Source organism: Adiantum capillus-veneris, chromosome 20 (assembly GCF_014529385.1).
Source record: "Adiantum capillus-veneris isolate H3 chromosome 20, ASM1452938v2, whole genome shotgun sequence".
NCBI classification, from domain to species: Eukaryota; Viridiplantae; Streptophyta; class Polypodiopsida; order Polypodiales; family Pteridaceae; genus Adiantum; species Adiantum capillus-veneris.
In genome coordinates this window covers 135,292,854-135,314,997 of record NC_140950.1, presented here as the reverse complement: position 1 = coordinate 135,314,997, position 22,144 = coordinate 135,292,854, and the positions used below count along the sequence as shown (strand labels likewise).

The 22,144-nt window shown below is 45.0% G+C and overlaps 1 protein-coding gene across 1 annotated transcript in view; it reads left to right on the top strand.

Annotated features, from left to right (window-relative positions):
• The window catches only part of LOC147433288 (ATPase, F1 complex, delta/epsilon subunit), a 56,217-nt gene extending 34,760 nt beyond the window's left edge, over positions 1-21,457 (top strand). Inside the window, exon 2 of the mRNA XM_086492899.1 lies at positions 20,925-21,457. Within this exon, the coding sequence (XP_086349025.1) occupies positions 20,925-21,272 (348 nt within the window). The 3' untranslated portion in view covers positions 21,273-21,457. The remainder of the gene's footprint in view (positions 1-20,924) is intronic.
• Positions 21,458-22,144: the final 687 nt, after the last annotated feature.

Sequence of the window (22,144 nt, the reverse complement as noted above, 5' to 3'; positions counted from 1 at the left end):
ACCTAGAAAGATACAATGGCAGTATCTCCTAAAATTTAGGGAACTGCTATTCTGGGACCTGAAAATGTGTTTGCGTCTTGCGTCATTACCTCCGGAATGACAAGGGGAACATTTTCATACTCTGCCGTGAAGTCAACTGGGCAACCGGTTGGGAGATTTTTAGGCGACAACCCCGAAACGGGAAAATGCTTGTAAATGTGCCAAGTGGCACCTTCTGGTGCACTTTCCTCATGCAACAAGAAGTGGCGCTGAATTTGAAGCTGGGAGGGGCTTATTTGCAGATTTTTGTCACAGGTTAAGAGCTATGGAGTGCTTGCTTTCTCTCCTATGTACAGTGCGGTGCCAGGAGTGATGCCCTGCACGCTACGCACTGCCCTCTCTCTCCCCTATGGTAGTATGTTATGCCCCTCTAGTGGGCTTTTCAATTGACCAATGTACAGTTGTGTGGGTTCATGCGCGATTGCCGAGGCAAGAGCCTCTTGCACAGGTACTGGATTAGCTAGTGGCTAATCCCCCGCATGTACAGGTGAATTTGGAGAGGTTTCACCCTAGAAATCTTGTCCGATTCAAAGGGCAAGTAGCCCTACAGGTGCGGGAGCTCGAGGACTTGCTACGGATGCGACCGGCACACGAAATGGAGCATGAAACAGTAAATTACAGCCTGCTGTGTATTTTTGCAGGTTTAGGGTTTGGCCCTAAACGGTCCCTAATACCCCCAAGAGGTTCGGGGATGCGAGGGGACCGCTGTACAGGTGATCTGGCGCATTTTCGGGGCTGAAAACAGAGAATTCAGCGTGCTGCTGATTCTTGCCAGGTTTTGCAAAGTGCCCGTATGCGTGGGGAAGGTCATTCAATGCGTGGGAATACTGACTGTGAAGGGTCCTAGTACAGTTATGTTGCCGAAATCGGGCCGGAATAGTTGAAATTCAACCAAGCTTGTGCGGGGTAGCTTGTAGGGAACCACAACGTTTATTCCCTCTTTTAAACAATAAAGAAATACCGAAAGGGGCGCCTAAGTTAGGGGCCAATCTGGTGTCGGTCTACTCATACAGGTGCAATCTAGCAGCATGTATCCCTCTCCCCTTTGTTGTGTCTTGAAAGTACAGGTAGAATAGACGACTAATAATGGGTGAAAGCTAAATCAAGGTTTGAAGTAAAGTCTACTGTCCTTTTTGGAAAGTACAGGTCGGTTTCACATTGTGTCAGCAGCTAGAGTGCAAATGGACCCGGCCAAGATAGAGTGATTGGCCCGATTTGAAGAATGTCCATGAAGTTAGAAGCTTCTTGGGACTGTGTTAGTACTATAGGCGGTTCATACGAAAGTTTGCAGAGGTTGCTTCCCCTTTGCATATCTTGACGCAGAAAGAAGTCCCTTTCTCGTGGGGATCCACAGAGCCTTTCGGACCTTGAAAAAGAAATTGACTATGGGACCAGTTTTGACTTTGCCGGACTTGCAGAAGTCATTTGAAGTATATTGTGATGCTTCTGGTTGTAGTCTAGGTGCGGTCTTGATGCAAGAAGGCCATGTCATTGCTTACGAGAGCCGATTGTTCTCTAGGCCGGAGATGACATCAATGATATATGAGAAAGAGATTTTGGCGGTTATCCATGCTCTTACTCAGTGGCGGCATTACCTACTCAGAGCGGATTTTACTGTCTTTATAGACCATCAGAGTTTGTGCTACTTCTTGTCATAGAAGCAGCTTTCGGAAAAGCAAATGCGGTGGGCGAACATCTTGTCACAGTTTCACTTCCAGATTGTCCATGTTCAGGGACAAAAGAATGTGGTGGCAGATGCTTTGTCTCGGAAGCCGTTAGTTCTGGCTATTTCTGCGATACATCATAGGAGCTTCGAGGATATGGTCGATCAGTATGCCACAGATACAGATTTTGCAGATATTTTCACACGGATACGGGGTGGGGAGACAGTAGCTGGATACTCCCTTCGAGAAGGCTACTTGATGAACAAGACTATGTTGTGCGTTACACAGCCGTTGAGTGAAAAGGTTATGACTGAATGCCATTGTCCACCTTTTACGGGTCACCGCGGCATTGCTACCACCATGAAGGGGGTAGAGAGATACTTCTTTTGGCTGAGACTCAGAAAGGATGTGGAAGAGTTTGTGCGCAGTTGCTTGGTATGCCAGAAGGTCAAGTTTGACAGGCATAAGGCACAGGGATTGTTACAGCCTTTACCCATACCCACCCGCCCCTGGGAAAGTATTGCGATGGATTTCATTTTTGATCTCCCGAGGACATAGAGTGGTCACGATGGTGTCTTGATTGTTATTGACAGATTTAGCAAACAGGCTCATTTCATTTCAATGAAGAGAACAGTCAAGCCGGATCACTTAGCGAGACTGTTTGTGGCCCAGATCTTCAGATTACACGGCATGCCTGAGACGATTGTCTCTGACAAAGACCCCAGATTTACAAGTTTGTTTTGGAAGGCAATTTGGGAGAACATTGGCACGCGGTTGCAGTTCTCGTCATCGTTCCACCCGCAGACTGATGGACAGTCTCAGATTGCAAATTCAGTGGTTCTAGATTTATTGAAGTCTTATATCTCAAATCAGAAGACTCAATGGGAAAGATACTTACCTTTGGTGGAATTTGCCTACAATAACACGATACACTCTTCGACGGGGAAGACGCCATTTGAGATTGTTGAAGGTGCTGCGAAGGTTCCACCCTTCCTGAGCACGAAAGATAAGATCTTTAAAGCGGATGAATATACGCGAGATTTGGATATGGCTTTTGCCAAGGTTCGCGAGACTTTGCAGAAGTCTCAAGAACGAGAGAAAAAGGTAGCGGATCGCCATCGTCGCGACATGAAATTGAAGGAGGATGATTGGGTGCTCTTACGTTTTGAGAAGGCACGCCTATGAAAGAAAAAGGGAAAGGAGAGGCTTTTTCCAAAGCTTAGTATGCGATACTATGGACCTTTCCAGATCAGTGAAAAGATAAATGATGTCTCCTTCCGATTGAAACTGCCAGATATTTGGAGGATTCACAATACATTCCATGTGAGTCTCTTGAAACCTTTTAAAGGTGATGTGCCTGATGATGGGGAGCGTGATGAGCAACCCAAAGTGAAAGAAAACGAGGAGATCCTTGTTCCTGAACAGATTTTGGCACATAAGGATACGAAGAATAAAGGTAAAGTCTGAAGGCGGTTCTTGGTTAAGTTCAAGAACTATCCTAGGAGCATTGGATGCGAAGTGGATGGAGGACGAGGACCTAGCAGATACTCCTCAGATTGTGAAAGTTTACCTCGATGCTTTTGGTTTAGCATAGTCTACTCCAAATGGAACCCAGAATTCAGCTTGGGCGGAGATCTGATGGAGTGGGATGCACAAGAGGGGAGTCGCTCCGCTATTTTGTCAACAGATGCCTTGATTTTGATACTAGAGTCATTGATGTCTCTTTGAGCTTGAGGGATACTGAAAGCTGATAGTATTCTATTGTATGACTTTATGAAATGGAATTCTTGATTATGATAGTGATTTGTTCTTGACTTCTTTTAAGTGCAGGAACTGATAGATGAAATGACTGCAGCATTTTGGTATGATTGATGTCGAATAGACATGGTCGCAATAGGGGTTAGTCAATCGGACATCGATGAGGTTTCGATTGGACCTAGATGTGATTGCTAGCTACATTTCCGATAAATCATGCTCTAAGATCTGAATGAATGTTGAATGTCATGTGATGTCGTGTGATGTGATTGTCGATTTGGTACATGTTCTAGATGTGTGTTCTTAGTACGTAGGTACTAACGGTCAGTGTCTGCTAAGACGGTTTATGGCTTTTGTCCGTTTTGCAGGCGTAATCGCGGTCGAATACAATGCTTTCAAGAGGGGGGTATGTCACAAAGTGATGACGTGGCGATCGGTAGCAAAAACCCTAATTTCTGCCGGAAAACCTTGATTTCCTGCAAACCCTAAAATCTGCTAGAAACCTTAATTTTCAGAAACCTTAATTTTTGGAAACCCTAACTGCTGGTGAAACCTAAAAATCTGGCGCCAGTGCCTCGTGGCAGCAGTGTACGGAACCTCCGAAAATCGCGGCGGATTTTGCGTTGGGAAATTGTAGCTTTTGGCTACGCAATTGAGCTTGAGAGAGAGAGAAAAGCTTTTTTGCTTTATTTATTGTAGCTCCACAGAGCTTGTGAGAAAAAGAACTTTGCTTTTATTTTAGGCTTTTGATTTTGAAAGCTTTTGGGCATCCCTTGTAACTTTAAATAAGTGGTTTGGGCATTCACTTCTGAGAGCATCTGGACGCAGAGTCTGAGAGTGAATCCCGACCCACTCTCTTGTACTTTGAACTGATTAATATAAAAGAAATACCGAAAGGGGCGCGAGTCTTTGGGGCCAATATCTCTAGGCATGGAACTCCACCGGGCCAATGCAAATCTATTGTGATCTGTGAATTGTTTGAAGTGGTTATTTGGTGCTGTCGCGATTGATTCTTGACTTGGAGTGTCCAAGTCTGTTACAGTGTCCAAGTCTGTTACAGTGGTATCAGAGCACGGCCGATTTCTCTTGTCACTTGACACATCCAACTCTATGTGTCCTTGGACAAGCTACAGTATGATCAGGGTTCTGTCAGTCCAGTCAGTCTAGATTAGAAGTGATCTTGCACTTTTTGTGAGTCTATTTGTAGACCGTGCATGCCCAGTCACTTAGTGTAGATGCATATCCTCTGGTCGCACACAGCATGATCATCATTATTCCCATCAGAAGCCATCAGAATCAGTCAAGGGAATTTTCCAGTGATTTAGTCTATTTTCCCAATTTTTGACATTTTTCACTTATTAATTTAAGTGACTTCCCAACAAAAGTAGGTAGGGCAATTTTGCTAAGTTTGTATATAAGCAAACCCAAGTTAGCACTCAATGGCAGAAGAGGCAGCAGGAGCACCTTGCTCAACGGGCAACTTCTCAGCAGAACCCAAGGACTTCTAGCGTCAACAGCTTGGCTAGCGTTTTTGGACAAGACCACCGCAGATCAGCCAACGTTTTGTTCTTGCAAATCCCTGGCGACAAGACCACAGCAGATCAACCTAGCGTTTTTGCATAAGCAGAACCACGGCGACAGAAACACCAATTTCAGCCCTTAGCGTTTTTGGTTGCAGATTAGCCGCGGCTTTTGCACCTTTACCGCGACGGAAAGTCAAGTACCATCAGCGTTTTCAGTTTTCAGCAGCTAGACATCGCAGATAAAGTCCCGAACCTTGCAGATCTCACCTTCCCGCAACAGTTCCTCGCCGCACGGTCAGTTTCCGCAAGGTTTACAGTTTCAGCCCGGATAACTCAGATTTCAGCATCTGCGTTTTCAGAGCGTCGTCGTTGCATCGTCGTCATCGACATAGAGTCAGAATTCAGCCGATAGAAGATTAGCAGATTTCAGCCCATAGCGTTTTTGGACAGCAGTAGAAAGATTGCAGATTTCAGCCCTTAGGTCGACTTCGTCATCACCGTTGTCATCGTCGACATAGCCTAGACTTGCATCAGTCACATGCATCAGCATTGTACCAGATTGTGCAATCAATAGTAGACCATTCTCATCGATGGGGCCTTCGGAGGAGGGTTTTACAACCTCTCTGGTGTCGTATCTCTCTTCTCTCTCTTTCTCTCAGTCTCATACACTTGCACGCACAGTGTCCATTCACTTTGTTTGTGATCATAGCATTCTCTCATTAAGAACGGAAGGCTCTACCTTCCATACGAACAAAAGGAACCTTGAGCACAGTTCCGAGCACTCATCTTGAGCAAAGCGCAAACAATCATTCCGCTGCACCTTACATCTCTTCTACGGGAAATCCGATCCCCAATTTTTTTTTTCCGCGGCACCTATGGCTTCACGCAAGGATCAATCGACTCCCTCTGCATCTGGAGATGCGGGCAGGGATCACAACGAAGATTCCGGCAGAGAGTATGGCCCGCCTCGGCCTACTCAGGCGGAGCGAAGAGAGATGAAGCGTCGTCAATTGATCGGCGATGCAACAAAGATGATGCTCAATTTTTCGAAGGATCTGAAATTGGCAAAATGTGTGAGCGAAACTTCTTTTCAGGAAGTGCATGCACAGTGGTAGAAAACCACTACACCACCCCCGAAACCCGCTCTCAAGAAACCTTCTGATCACAAACAATATTCAGGGAAGGAATTAGAAGAGGTGGTTGATGCACTGATTGCTCAGCTTTTTGACGCGCAGAAGAAAGCTAAAAAGCACGGCAAAAAGCAGAAGAAAGGCACTGACTTCCCAGGTTATTTGGGTCCTCAGTCGACATTTGATAAAGCAAAGAAACAGAAGAAGCGTGTTCACTTTAAAGGAGTACCCAGTTTTTCTTCTTCTTCTTCTTCTGACAGTTCTTCTAGCTCTTCAGATTCGAGCAAAGAAGACAGAAAAGGCAAAAAGCGAAGCAAGAAACAACACTTCGGAAAGGGCAAGAAAAAGGCAAAGAAGTCTAAATCTTGCCCAATGATTGACAGTTCTACAGAGGACTCGTTTACAAACAGTTCAGACTCCAATGACGGAAACTTTTATGCGAACGAAGAATTTTAATAAAGCCAACCAGTATGACTTTCTGGAAGATAAAAGCAAGAAAGTCCCAGAGTTTAAGGAAGGTGGACAGTTGATTAAATTTGACACTTTTTCAGGATACTCAGATGCTTCGAAGGCTTTGTCTTTTATACAGCAGTTTGACATGGCTTTCGTGAGAGGACGCTACGCAGAGCACTCCAAGATTCGGAGAGCTGCCTCTTACTTTAAGGGGAATGCTCGCACTTGATGGTCCACGCTTCTTTTAAACAAGACTGCGCCGGTCAAATGACTGAAATTTAAGAAGCTTTTTATTTCTTCTTGGTTGACGCAAGAGTATGAATGCGATATACGAGCTGCTTGGAACCATCTTCGAATGACCAAGAGAGATACAATAAATGCTTACTGTGAGAGATTCTGGAGCTCTTTTCTACCCGCCTGTTCATTCAAGAAGATCTCGTTCAGAGAACAGATTGAGTCGTTCACCTTGGGTCTACCTACAGGGATCCGAGATCACTGCTTGGAACAGAAGTTAGCTTCTATTCAGGAGTTGATGAGTCATGCGAAGCGGGGCTTTGCCATTCACTTTGACAGTCTGACCTACCCCACCGATGAGGCCATGACAGAACGAGCCGAACAGACTTCTAGGAATGAAAGTAGAAAGAGAAAGAGCAACCCAGAGAAGAAGGATGCATGACCCAAGCTTACTCCTCAAGAGCGAGCTCGCTTCATCAAGGAGGGGAAGTGCTTTGGATGCGGGGAACACAGACTTATCTCCGCGAAGTGCCCTAAAAAGGCACAGAAAGAACAAAATGATAAGGACGACGACAGGCCTGAGAGTTCGAGAGCAGCTGAGGAACGTGGCAGAAAAGGCAAGATGAAAACAAGACTAGTTCCAGATTGTGTGGGTATCGATCCCAACACCATGGACGAGAGTACAGAACTTTGCCGAGCTTGGGGCAAAGTGAAAGATGAAGAGGCCCTGATCTTCTTTGATGGAGGAGCCAAGGCCGACTTCATTTCATCGGAATTGACTGCGCGGCTCGAGATCACTCCCGATCGGATGGGACCACTTGTGGAGGCAGTTCTAGCGGCACCCGACAGGGAGGTAGCCATTACACTTGTCATTGGCAAACTTCGGTTGCTTTGTCAGGGGTATTTGGGGCATGAAGACTTTTTCATAATGCCTTTGGAGGGTTGTGATGTTCTCTTAGAGATTCCTTGGTACCACAAGAACAACGCCGTGGTCGATTATTGGGCGAGGAAAGCGACATTGACTATAGAGAAGGGCAGAACCATTGTACTTGATATTAAACTGAAGGTCGAGTCTGTCCCTATTGTATCGGCTTCGGCCATTTCTAAATTAATGAAATCCAGTCTGTTTGTTTTCTCGATCTTTATGAAAGAATTGAGCGATAAGGATAGGACAAATATGTCTAAACTTGATAAAGAACGCCAAGATTTTCTCCACTCTCACGCCGATTGCTTCTTGGAAGGCCTATCAGGCGAGCTACCACCTGCTCGTCCTGAAGATCATACCATTGATCTGATACCTGGAAGCACACCACCGAATCGGTCACCTTATCGTGTGAGCCGAGCTCAGAATGAAGAGATTATGAACCAAGTGAAAGACCTTTTGGAAAAGGGTCTTGTCTAGCCTAGTACTTCACCGTATTGCTCTCCAGTATTGTTGGTTTTGAAGAAAGACGGATCTTAGAGAATGTGCATCGATTATAGAGCTCTCAACAAAATCACCATCAAGAACAAATTTCCGATTCCTAGGATCGATGATATACTCGACACATTACAGGGATCCTCGTGCTTTAGCAGGATTGATCTAAAGAGTGGATATCATCAGATCAAGATCGCACTCGGAGACGTCTACAAGACAGCTTTTCGGATGACTTTTGGGTTATTTGAGTTTTTAGTGATGCCTTTTGGCTTAACCAATGCTCTTGCGACTTTTAACCGGATGATGGACATGATTTTTCGGCTATTTGTTGGCGCTTTCTTTGACGACATCATTGTTTTCTCCAAGAATGAGGCAGAACACAGAGATCATCTGCTTCAGGTCTTTCAGGCATTACGGGACCACAAGTTAGTGATTAATGCAAAGAAAAGTGAATTTTTCCTTCCAGAGATACACTTTTTGGGACACATTGTCTCAGCAGAGCAGGAGTGCAAATGGAGCCGACCAAGATAGAGACTATACATGATTGGCCCGATTTGAAGAATGTCCATGAAGTTAGAAGCTTCTTGGGACTGTGTTCGTACTACAGGCGGTTCATACGAAAGTTTGCAGAGGTTGCTTCCCCTTTGCATATCTTGACACAGAAAGGAGTACCTTTTTTGTGGGGACCCACAGAGGTGACTGCCTTTCATACATTGAAAGAGAAATTGACTACAGGACCTATTTTGACTTTGCCGGACTTGCAGAAGTCATTTGAAGTATATTGTGATGCTTGTGGTCGTAGTCTGGGTGCGGTCTTGATGCAAGAAGGCCATGTCATAGCTTATGCGAGCCGTTTGTTCTCTAGGCCGGAGATGATAGATTTATGAGAAAGAGCTTTTGGCGGTTATCCATGCTCTTACTCAGTGGCGGCATTACCTACTCGGAGCGGATTTTACTGTCTTTACAGACCATCAGAGTTTGCGCTACTTCTTGTCACAGAAGTAGCTTTCGGAAAAGCAGATGCGGTGGGCAAACATCTTGTCACAGTTCCACTTCCAGATTGTCCATGTGAAGGGACAAAAGAATGTGGTGGCAGATGCTTTGTCTCGGAAACCATTGGTTCTGGCTATTTCCGCGATACATCATAGGAGCTTTGAGGATATGGTCGACCAGTATGCCATAGATACAGATTTTGCAGACGTTTTCACACGGATACGGGATGGGGAGACATTAGTGGGATATTCCATTCGGGATGGCTGCTTGATGAGAAAAACCATGTTGTGCGTTACACGGCCGTTGAGGGAAAATGTTATGACTGAATGCCACTGTCCACCTTTTACGGGTCACCGCGGCATTGCTACCACTGCGGCATTGATACTTCTTTTGGCCGAGACTCAAAAAGGATGTGGAAGAGTTTGTGCGCAGTTGCTTAGTATGCCATAAGGTCAAGTTTGACAGGCATAAGGCACAGGGATTGTTACAGCCTTTACCCATACCCGCCCGCCCTTGGGAAAGTATTGCGATGGATTTCATTTTTGATCTCCCGAGACCACAGAGTGGTCAGTATGGTATCTAAACTGTCATTGACAGATTTAGCAGACAGGCTCATTTCATTCTAGTGAAGAAAACAGTCAAGCCGGATCACTTAGCGACACTGTTTGTGGCCCAGATTTTCAGATTACATGGCATGCCTGAGATGATTGTCTCCGTCAGAGACCCTAGATTTACGAGTTTGTTTTGGAAGGCAATTTGGGAGAACATTGGCACGCGGTTGCAGTTCTCGTCATCGTTCCACTCGCAGATTGATGGGCAATCTGAGATTGCAAATTCAGTGGTTCTAGATTTATTGAAGTCTTATATCTTGGATCAGCAGACTCAATGGAAAAAGTACTTACCTTTGGTGGAATTTGCTATTTTTTGTTCTAATTTTTTCGATTTAATGCTTCTTTTAGTGCTAGGCTTCATTATGGCTGAGTCGGCCCCTGATCTCCGGAGTCATGACAGAAACTTAGTACGCTGAACTTTGTGTTGATGTATGCTTATGTGTGTGTGCGTGTGGTGTGTGTTGTGTTGGGAAGCATATGTTAGTACGTAGTTCTACACCCACTATTGGGAACTGACGACGTTAGTGGGGATGTCGTGGTATTTAGTCAATACTATGCATGATGGAGCTGATGGTTATATTGTCTTGTGGGTGACTACCATGGGTCTATACCTTGCACTTTCCTTCAAGGGTGAATCTGGGCTTATCCTGGATTCATCTAGGTATATTACCTTTGGTGGAATTTGCCTACAATAACACGATACACTCTTCGACGGGGAAGGTGCCAGTTGAGATTGTTGAAGGTGCTGCGAAGGTTCCACCCTTCCTAAGCACAAAAGATAAGATCTTTGAAGCGGATGAATATACGCGAGACTTGGATACTTCTTTTGCCAAGGTTCGCGACACTTTGCAGAAGTGTCAAGAACAAAGGAAAAAGGCAGTGGATCGCCATCGTCGCGACTTGAAATTGAAGGAGGATGATTGGGTGCTCTTACGTTTTGAGAAGACACGCCTAAGAAAGAAAAAGAGAAAGGAGAGGCTTTTTCCAAAGCTTAGTATGCGATACTAGGGACCTTTCCAGATCACTGAAAAGATAAATGATGTCTCCTTCCGATTGAAACTGCCAGATATTTGGAGGATTCACAATGCATTTCATGTGAGTCTCTTGAAACCTTTTAAAGGTGATGTGCCTGATGATAGGGGAGCCTGATGAGCAACCCGAAGTGGAAGAAAACGAGGAGATCCTTGTTCCTGAACAGATTTTGGCACATAAGGATACGAAGAATAAAGGTAAACTCCGAAGGCGGTTCTTGGTTAAGTTCAAGAACTATCCTAGGAGCATTGGATGCGAAGTGGATGGAGGACGAGGACCTAGCAGATACTCCTCAGATTGTGAAAGTTTACCTCGATGCTTTTGGTTTAGCATAGTCTACTCCAAATGGAACCCAGAATTCAGCTTGGCCGGAGATCTGATGCAGTGGGATGCACAAGAGGGGAGTCGCTCCGCTATTTTGTCAACAGATGCCTTGATTTAGATACTAGAGTCATTGATGTCTCTTTGAGCTTGAGGGATACTGAAAGCTGATAGTATTCTATTGTATGACTTTATGAAATGGAATTCCTGATTATGATAGTGATTTGTTCTTGACTTCTTTTAAGTGCAAGAACTGATAGATGAAATGACTGCAGCATTTTGGTGTGATTGATCTCGAATAGACATGGTTGCAATAGGGATTAGTCAATCGGACATCGATGAGGTCCCGATTGGACCTAGATGTGATTGCTAGCTTCATTGCCGATAAATCATGGTCTAAGATCCGAATGAATGTTGATTGTTATGTGATGTCCTTTGATGTCGTGTGATGTGACTGTCGATTGGTACATGTGCTAGATGTGTATTCCTAGTACGTAGGTACTAACAGTCAGTGTCTGCTAAGACGGTTTATGGCCTCTGTTTGTTTTGCAGGCGTAATCGAGGGCGATTACAATGCTTTCAAGAGGGGGGTATGTCACAAAGTGATGACGTGTCTGCTCGAGAGCATGCAAGAAAACCCTAGCCTTGACTGCTGCTGAAAACCGTAATTCTGCAAACCCTAACCCTAAAACTTGCAAACCCTAAAATTTGCCAAAAACCCTAACCCTAAAACCTGTCCTTAACCCTAATCCTAACCCTAAAAGCAGCGGGTGATTTCTGGATAATGCGTTGGCATGTGACATGGCACCGTACGGAAAAAGCAACCCGGATATTGCGCTGATTCTCAGCTTGAGCGACGCAATTTGGTTGCTTTATTTGCTCTACGCAATTGTGTGTGAGAGAGAGAAAAAAAGATTTTTGCGTAAAGAGCTCAAGAGAGCTTATGAGAGAGATTTTGCTTTTGGACTCGAAGCTTTTGGGGCTCTGCTTTTGCAGTTCTTCTAGCTCTTCAGATTTGAGCAAAGAAGACAGAAAAGGTAAAAAAAAAGTGAAGCAAGAAGCAACGCTTCGGAAAGGGCAAGAGAAGGGCAAAGAAGGCTAAATCTTGCCCAGAGATTGATAGTTCTACTGAGGACTCGTCTACAGACAACTCAGATTCCGATGACGGAAACTTTTATGCGAACAAGAAGAATTTTTACAAAGCTACCCAGTGCGACTTTCTCGAAGATAAAAGCAAGAAAGTCCGAGAGTTTAAGGAAGGTGGCCACTCGATCAAGTTTGATACTTTTTCAAGATACTCAGATACTTCGAAGGCTTTGTCTTTTATACAGCAGTTTGACATTGCTTTTGCGGGAGGACGCATTCAGAGCACTCCAAGATTCGGAGAGCTGCCTCTTACTTTAAGGGGAATGCTCGTACTTGGTGGTCCACGCTTCTTTTAAACAAGACTGCGCCAGTTAAATGGCTGAAATTTAAGAAGCTTTTTATTTCTTCTTGGTTGATGCAAGAATATGAACGAGATATACGAGCTGCTTGGAACCATCTTCGGATGACCAAGAAAGATACAATCAATGCTTACTGTGAAAGATTCTGGAGCTCTTTTCTACCCGCCTCTTCATTCAAGAAGATCTCGTTCAGACAACAGATTGAGCGGTTTACCTTGGGTCTACCTACAGAGATCCGAGATCACTGCTTGGAACAGAAGTCAGCTTCTATTCAAGAGTTGATGAGTCATGCGAAGCGGGGATTTGCCATTCACTCTGGCAGTCTGACCTACCTCTTAGATGAGGCAATGACACAACGAGTCGAACATACTTGTGGGAATGAAAGTAGAAAGAACAAAGAGCAACCCAGAGAAAAAGGATGCACGACCCAAGCTTACTCCTGAGGAGAGAGCTCGCTTCATCAGAGAGAGGAAGTGCTTTGGATGCGGGGAACAGGGACATCTCTCCGCGAAGTGCCCTAAAAAGACACAGAAAGAACAGGATGATAAAGACGACGACAGGCCTGAGAGTTCGAGAGCAGCTGAGGAACGTGGCAGAAAAGGCAGATAGAAAAGCAGAACTGGGACCACATGGCGTGGGACTTGCACCGAATCAAATGAATGAAAGTACAAACATTGCCGCTTTTTGGGGCAAAGTGAAGGATCAGGAAGCTCTTTTGAAGGAGCCAAGGCCAACTTCTTTTCACTTGGAATTGGCGGCTCGATTTGGAATTACGCCCCACAGGCGGAGGTAGTTTGACTGGCACCCGGATAGGATGTTTCCATTACACCGAGCATTGGCAAACTTCGTTTGCAATGACAGGGGTGTTCAGGGCACGCGAGTGACGTTCTACTCGGAATCCCTTGGTACCACCAGAACTACGCCGTGGTTGACTACCGGGCCGAGAAAGCGACTTTGACAAATGAAGGGCTCAAAGATTGTACTTGATGAACTTCAGTTTCTTTACTCATTCTTTTGGGAGAGAACAGAACGATGGATAAAGGTTGAATATGTTTTGACCTGAACAAAAGAACGCCAAGATTTTTCTCCACACTCATGCTGATTGCATTTTAGAGGGCCTAAAGATCAGACCATTGACCTGATACCTGGAAGCACGTCACCGAACTGGCTCTTGAAAGCATTGTAACATAACCCCCCTCTTGAAAGCATTGTAATCCACGGCGATTACGCCTGCAAAACCGACAAAATCCATAAACCATCTTAGCAGACATTGACTGTTATACCTACGTACTAGGAACACACATCTAGCACATGTACAAAATCGACATCTCTCTCTCACATCACACGACATCACTAGACATCACAGGACATCACATGACATTCAACATTCATTCGGATCTTAGAGCATGATTTATCGGCAATGTAGCTAGCAATCACATCTAGGTCCAATCGAGACCTCATCGATGTCCGATTGACTAACCCCTATTGCAACCATGTCTATTCGAGATCAAGTAGACCAGAATGCTGCAGTCATTTCGTCTATCAGTTCCTGCACTCAAAAGAAGTGAAGAAACAAATCAGTATCATTATCAGGAATTCCATTTCATAAAGTCATCCAGCAGAATATTGTCAGCTATCAGTATCCCTGAAGCTCAAAGAGACATCAGTGACTTTAGTATCAAAATCGAGGCATCTGTTGACAAGGGAGCGGAGCGACTCCCCTCTTGTGCATTCCACTGCACCAGATCTCCGGCCAAGCTGAATTCTGGGTTCCATTTGGAGTAGACTATGCTAAACCAAAAGCATCGAGGTAAAGTTTCACAATCTGAGGAGTATCTGCTAGGTCCTCCTCCTCCATCCACTTCGCATCCAATGCAGGATAGTTCTTGAACTTAACCAAGAACCGCCTTCGGACTTTAGCTTTAGTCTTCGTATCCTTATGTGCCAAAATCTGTTTAGGAACAAGGATCTCCTCGTTTTCTTCCACTTCGGGTTGCTCATCAAGCTCCCCATCATTAGGCACATCACCTTTAAAAGGTTTCAAGAGACTCACATGGAATGCATTGTGAATCCTCCAAGTATTTGGCAGTTTCAATCGGAAGGAGACATCATTTATCTTTTCAGTGATTTGGAAAGGTCCGTAGTATCGCATACTAAGCTTTGGAAAAAGCCTCTCCTTTCCCTTTTTCTTTCATAGGCGTGCCTTCTCAAAACGTAAGAGCACCCAATCATCCTCCTTCAGTTTCAAGTTGCGACGATGGCGATCCGCTGCCTTTTTCTGTCGTTCTTGAGACTCCTACAAAGTCTCGCGAACCTTGGCAAAAGCCGTATCCAAATCTCCCGAATATTCATTCACTTCAAATATCTAATCTTTCGTGCTCAGGAAGGATGGAACCTTAGCAGCACTTTCAACAATCTCACATGGCGTCTTCCCCGTCGAAGAGTGTATCGTGTTATTGTAGGCAAATTCCACCAAAGGTAAGTTCTTTTTCCATAGAGTCTTCTGATCCGAGATACAAGACTTCAATAAATCTAAAATCACTGAATTGGCAATCTGTGATTGCCCGTCAGTCTGCAAGTGGAACAATGATGAGAACGGCAACTGTGTGCCAATGTTCTCCCAAAACAAGCTCATAAATCTGGGGTCTCTGTCGGAGACAATCGTCTCAGATGTGCCATGTAATCGGAAAATCATCGTGATCTTTCTGTGTTCTCGAGAGATAAAAAATGAAATCCATTTCAATAGTTTTCCAGGGGCGGGTGGGTATGGGTAAAGGCTTTAACAATCCCTGTGCCTTATGCTTGTCAAAATTGACCTTCTGGCATACTAAGCAACTGCGCACAAACTCTTCCACATCCTTTTTGAGTCTCGGCCCAAAGAAGTATCTCTCTACCCCCTGCATGGTGGTAGCAATGCCGCGGTGACTCGTAAAAGGTGGACAGTGGCATTCAGTCATAACCTTTTCCCTCAACGGTTGTGTAACGCAGAACATAGTCTTTTCATCAAGTAGCCTTCCCGAAGGGAGTATCCGGCTACTGTCTCCCCATCCCGTATCCGTGTGAAAATATCTGCCAAATTTGTATTTGTGGCATACTGATCGACCATATCCTCGAAGCTCCTATGATGTATCGCGGAAATAGCCAGAACCAATGGTTTCCGAGACAAAGCATCTGCCACCACATTCTTTTGTCCCTTCACATGGACAATCTGGAAGTGGAACTATGACAAGATGTTTGCCCACCGCATGTGCTTTTCTGAAAGCTGCTTCTGTGACAAGAAGTAGCGCAAACTCTGATGGTCTGTAAAGATAGTAAAATCCGCTCCGAGTAGGTAATGGCGCCACTGAGTAAGAGCATGAATAACCGCCAAATGCTCTTTCTCATAAATTTGTCATCTCCGGCCTAGAGAACAAACGGCTCTCATAAGCTATGACATGGCCTTCTTGCATCAAGACCGCACCCAGACTACGACCACAAGCATCACAATATACTTCAAATGACTTCTGCAAGTCCGACAAAGTCAAAATAGGTCCTGTAGTCAATTTCTCTTTCAATGTCTGAAAGGCAGTCACCTCTGTGGGTCTCCACGAAAAAGGTACTCCTTTCTCTGTCAAGATATGCAAAGGGGAAGCAACCTCTGCAAACTTCCGTATGAACCGCCTGTAGTACGAACAGAGTCCCAAGAAGCATCTAACTTCATGGACATTCCTCAAGTCGGGCCAATCACGGATAGTCTCTATCTTGGTCAGATCCATTTGCACTCCTGCTGCTGACACAATGTGTCCCAAAAAGTGTATGTCTGGTAGCAAAATTCACTTTTCTTTGCATTAATCACTAACTTGTGATCTCGTAATGCCTGAAAGACTTGAAGCAGATGATCTCTGTGTTCTGCCTCATTCTTGGAGAAAACAATGATGTCATCAAAGAAAGTGTGAACAAATAGCCTGTACTCTCGAAAAATCCTGTCCATCATCTGGTTAAATGTCGCAGGAGCATTGGTTACGCCAAAAGGCATCACCAAAAACTCAAATAACGCAAAAGTCGTCCGAAAGACTGTCTTGTAGACGTCTCCCGGTGCGATTCGGATATGATGATATCCACTCTTCAAGTCAATCCTGCTAAAGCACGAGGATCCCTGTAACCTGTCGAGTATGTCATCGATCCTAGGAAACGGAATTTTGTTCTTGATGGTGATTTCGTTGAGAGCGCTATAATCGATACACACTCTCCAAAATCTGTCTTTCTTCAAATCCAACAACAGTGGAGAGCAATACGGTGAAGTACTATGCTGGACAAGACCCTTTTCCAAGAGGTCTTTCACTGGGTTCATAATCTTTCATTCTGTACTCGGCTTAGACGGTAAGGTGGCCGGTTCGGTGGCGTGCTTCGAGGTATCAGATCAATGGTTTGATCTTCAGGCCCTATGAAAAGCAATCGGCATGAGTGTGGAGAAAAATCTTGGCGTTCTTTTGATCAGGTCAAAACATATTCAACCTTTATCCATCGTTCAGTTCTCTCCCAAAAGAATGAGTAAGAAACTGAAGTTCATCAAGTACAATCTCTAAGCCCTTCATTTATCGAAGTCGCTTTCTCGGCTCGGTAGTCAACCACGACGTAGTTCTTGTGGTACCAAGGGATCCTGAGTAGAACGTCACTCGTGTGCCCTGAACACCCTTGTCATTGCAAACGAAGTTTGCCAATGCTCGGTGTAATGGCAACATCCCATCCGGGTGCCAGTCGAACTACCTCCGCCTGTGGCGTCAGTCTGTTGGGCGTAATTTCAAATCAAGCCGCCAATTCCAAGTGAAAAGAAGTTGGCCTTGGCTCCTTCAAAAGAGCTTCTTGATCCTTCACTTTGCCCCAAAAGCGGCAAAGTTTGTACTTTCATTCATTAGATTCGGTGCAGGTCCCACGCCATGTGGTACCAATTTTGCTTTTCTATTTGCCTTTTCTGCCACGTTCCTCAGCTGCTCTCGAACTCTCAGGCTTGTCGTCGTCTTTATCACTCTGTTCTTTCTGTGCCTTTTTAGGGCACTTTGCGGAGATATGTCCTTGTTCCCCGCATCCGAAGCACTTCCCCTCTTTGATGAAGCGAGCTCTCTCCTCAGGAGTAAGCTTGGGTCGTGCATCCGTTTTCTCTGGGTTGCTCTTTTTCTTTCTACTTTCATTTCCAGAAGTCTGTTCGGCTCGTTGTGTCATGGCCTCATTTGTGGGGTAGGTTAGACTGCCAGAGTGAATGGCAAAGCCCCGCTTTGCATGACTCATCAACTCCCGTGAAAGCGATGTCAAACTGCTGTAGAAAAGACAAAGCCTTCGAAGCATCTGAGTATCTTGAAAAAGTATCAAACTTGATCGAGTGCCCACCTTCCTTAAACTCTCGAACTTTCTTGCTTTTATCTTCGAGCTTTGTGAAAATTCTTCTTGTTTGCATAAAAGTTTCCATCATCAAAATCTGAGCTGTCTGTAGACGAGTCCTCAGTAGAACTGTCAGTCTCTGGGCGAGATTTAGCCTTCTTTGCCTTTTTCTTGCCCTGTCCGAAGCTTTGTTTCTTGCTTCGCTTTTTACCTTTTCTGTCTTCTTCGCTCGAATCTGAGGAGCTAGAAGAACTGTCAGAAGAAGAAGAAGAAGGTGAGCAGTGCATCAACCACCTCTTGTAATTCCTTCTCTGTATACTGTTTGTGATTAGAAGGTTTCTTGAGAGCGGGTTTCAGTGGTGGTGTAGCGGTTTTTGGACACTGTGCATGCACTTCCGGGAAAGAAGTCTCGCTCATATATTTTGCCAATTTCATATCTTCGCAAATCTGAGCATCATCTTTGTTGCATCGCCGATCAATTGACGACGCTTCATCTCTCTTTGCTCCGCCTATGTAGGCCGAGGCGGGCCATACTCTGTCTGAATCTTCGTTGTGATCCCAGCCCGCATCTCCAAATGCAGAGGGAGTCGACTGATCCTTGCGTGAAGCCATAGGTGCCGCGGAAAAAAAAATTTGGGATCGGATTTCCCGTAGAAGAGAAATCGGCCGTGCTTTGATACCACTGTAACAGACTTGGACACTCCAAGTCAAGAATCAATCACGACAGCACCAAATAACCACTTCAAACAATTCACAGATCACAATAGATTTGCACTGGCCCGGCGGAGTTCCGTGCCTTTTAGGGATATTGGCCCCAAAGACTGGCGCCCCTTTCCGTATTTCTTTTTGTATTAATCAATCATCAAAGTACAAGAGAGCGGTTAGGGTTTCACTCTCAGACTCTTCGTCCAGATGCTCTGAGAAGTGAGGCCCTCACCACTAATTTAAAGATTACAAGGGATGCCCAAAAGCAGAGCCCGAAAAGCTTGAAAGCAAAAGCAGATTCTCTCTCTCTCTCTCTCTCTCTCTCTCTCTCTCTCTCTCTCTCTCTCTCTCTCTCTCTCTAAATGAGAGTCAGTAAAAAGCAAGTTCTCTTTTTATCTCTCTCTTTCTCCCAAATCATAGCAAAAAGCTGAGATTTGCGTCGCTCAAAATTTCCAAAAAAAAATAAATAAAATTTACCTCCGCGATTTCCGGAAATTAGGGTTTTTGGCAGAAATTAGGGTTTGCAGGAATTTTAGGGTTTCTGGCAGAAATTAGGGTTTCTGGTGTCCGTAGCCACGTCATCACTTTGTGACAACAACCGTGCATCTACACTAAGTGTCCGGGCATGCACGGTCTGCGAACAGACTCACAAAAATGCCAGATCACTTCTAAATCTAGACTGACTGAACCCTTGTTATGAAGTAGCTTGTCCACGGACACACAGGGTTGGATGTGTCACGTGGCATCTTGCAGCCAAGCCGGCTCTGATATCATGAAACGAGCACTCGGAGAGGATCTTCTGGCTACACGGACCGCCTATAGACACGCATCGGACAAACCACCCGACCATAGCCACCATCCGGCAGCACTCTCGTGCTGGGGCCAGTGTCCAAGGACGTAGGCGTGCACTTGTCAGGCCGAGCGTCCCATACCACCCAGCCTCACCTCCTTGAGGTGACCTGACGTACTCCTAGCCTCAAGGGCTAAACATTGGCACTCTGCTAGTGGGGGTCGATAACTACAAATGAGACCTTGGCCTCCCTTTTAGAAAAGTGGCCGGCCACATTGGTTGGGTTCACACTACGCCCGCACGGACACCGTACGACATCCCGACGGTGTCTTAGACTAGATGGCCTCTCTTGTGAGCGGGACATAACAGTGAGATAGCCAGCAATCAAGGCAAGTAGGTAGGATTGATGGATAAGGTAGTTGAGTGAGTAGGCTCTAAATCAGCCCTGCAAATTGTTAATATAAATGTAGATAGGTTAATCTCTCCCAAGAGGTGGTCACAAATTCAACAATGGGGAAACCATATTATGCTCACACCACTGAACCCTCTCTTAACTATTTCAAGAGATAGGGTAGGCATCAGTGAATAGAGCCATCGTGCCGAATCCCGATGAGAAACAAGCCCCGCTAGACTCTTGAATTAAGGCGCTCTGCGGTGCATTCTGTAGTAGCTACTCTGCCACAGTTATACTGCCTATGGAGATGTCATACTTCCACAAATCAGCTGTGTTGAAAAATCCTCACCTCATACTTCCACAAATCAGCTGTGTTGGAAAAATCCTCACCAAGGTCTACATATATAATATGGTCCATGGACCCTTGGAGGTTTTCACCTTATATTCTCCTCTTGGTGAAGTCCTCGTAATATAGGATCTTTTTACTGCTTGGTTGACTCTTTTGTTTCCTGATGGGGGGGGGGGGGTTTCATCTATACTGCTTCACATTAGGTAGCAGTGAAGTTGGAGTATGGCACATTAAGTCTCTCTTTAAGCTGTGCTCAATGCTCATTATGTGCATTTGGCCCAGACAAGGATAGTACTTTCTTGAGCTACTTTATTAATGTGTGCACTTCAGCGCTTGGGCCTTGAGTGTTAACAGGAAATAAATACATATTGCCACACTGTTTTGTCCCGGCAACTGTTTTGGCCTTGAGTGATAACTGTGCAACACCGTAAGAAAGCACTTGGAGCAGATACAGACAGAATTCTCCCACTAATCGCTACTTATCATCTCTTCGACCAACTAGCGGCACATATTGAGTTTGTTCACTTAAAACTTCCATTTCTAGAGTGGAGGCCTCGTCTGCTCAGGGTAATATGCAGCTATGCTATTAGGGCACCACACATTATTTTAGGGATATTATTTTCGCAAAAGAAATCCTGCAATGAGTAATCAAAGAACAGTGAAAGGATGTGTTGGTTTGTTCTTCTCCTTAACTTGTGCCTGGAACATCTGCAGGTTGACATGATAATTGTGCCGGCAACCACTGGACAGATGGGTATTCTTCCTGGGCATGTACCCACCATTGCAGAGTTGAAGCCTGGCATCATGTCTGTTCATGAAGGCTCTGAAGTGACTCAATACTTCGTGAGTGGGGGCTTTGCTTTTGTACATCCAAACTCTGTTGCAGATGTTACTGTTGTAGATGCATATCCTCTTGATGTTTTTGATCCGGAGGAAGTAAGAAAAGGGCTGGCGGAGTTCAATGCGAAGTCTTCTACAGCAAGCACGGATGCTGAAAAAGCTGAAGCCCAGATTGGCATTCAAGTGCATAGTGCACTCTTGTCATCCTTGGGCCTTTCATAGATAGCTGTTGTTCTTAGCCCGTCGTCGTGTTGACATTTTCTGGAATCTGGCTCCGTTCATTGCCAATAAAATATTGTGAACATCACAAGGGAAAAGGTAGCACGTTTGAAATAGCCAATTCCCTGGATTTCAATGTTTTTTTCCAAGAAAGTGAATGCTGAAATGACAAGCTTCAATTTGTACAAGCGTTTGTTTCGAAGCAGTGGTCGTACATGTCGGTGATCGCCTGAGTAGGCCCTTCCTCTCTCAACCTGGAATGCTTTTTTTAGTGCTTGGTATGACCTTGTAATGCTTCTGATTCATTGCTGTTTTCTGCTATTAACCTCAAGTATGATTTTGCCCCGAGGCCAGGTTTCCTCCTCAAGTGGACGTATCTTGGCTTTTTGTGATGATAAGCAGCTATGCTAATTTGCTTCCCCTCACAAAATGATGATGTCTGATTTTTGCTTTCACTAAGTTCACAATCGAGTGTGCGATGTAGGAAACATTTATTTTCATGGGTGGAGGGTGTGCATTTTCTTTCAAGATTATGAATGTGCTCCTCTTGATTTTGTTTGGTTCTCTTTTAAAGCAGTAGTGGCCTTGCATGAGGTTAAGGATTGGACGTATGTGTGTGTGGTGCACGTGCAAGGACGTGCTTCTGTGTGCGATACTTGGGTTCAGGTGTTGGTATTGGGATGGGTCATGACTGCATGAGAAAGGACTAGTCATTGGTTGTTAAGAGGCATTCGAGTCGAGAGTGTATCATGTATACTCCTTGCAACATTGGCATATAAATGTGGACTCTCCCTCTTCAGGTATCATAAGATAGGAAGGAGGGCTTTGGACTCCTGTACTCGTTTGCATAGTGGTTCTTGAAGTTATTATGTGTT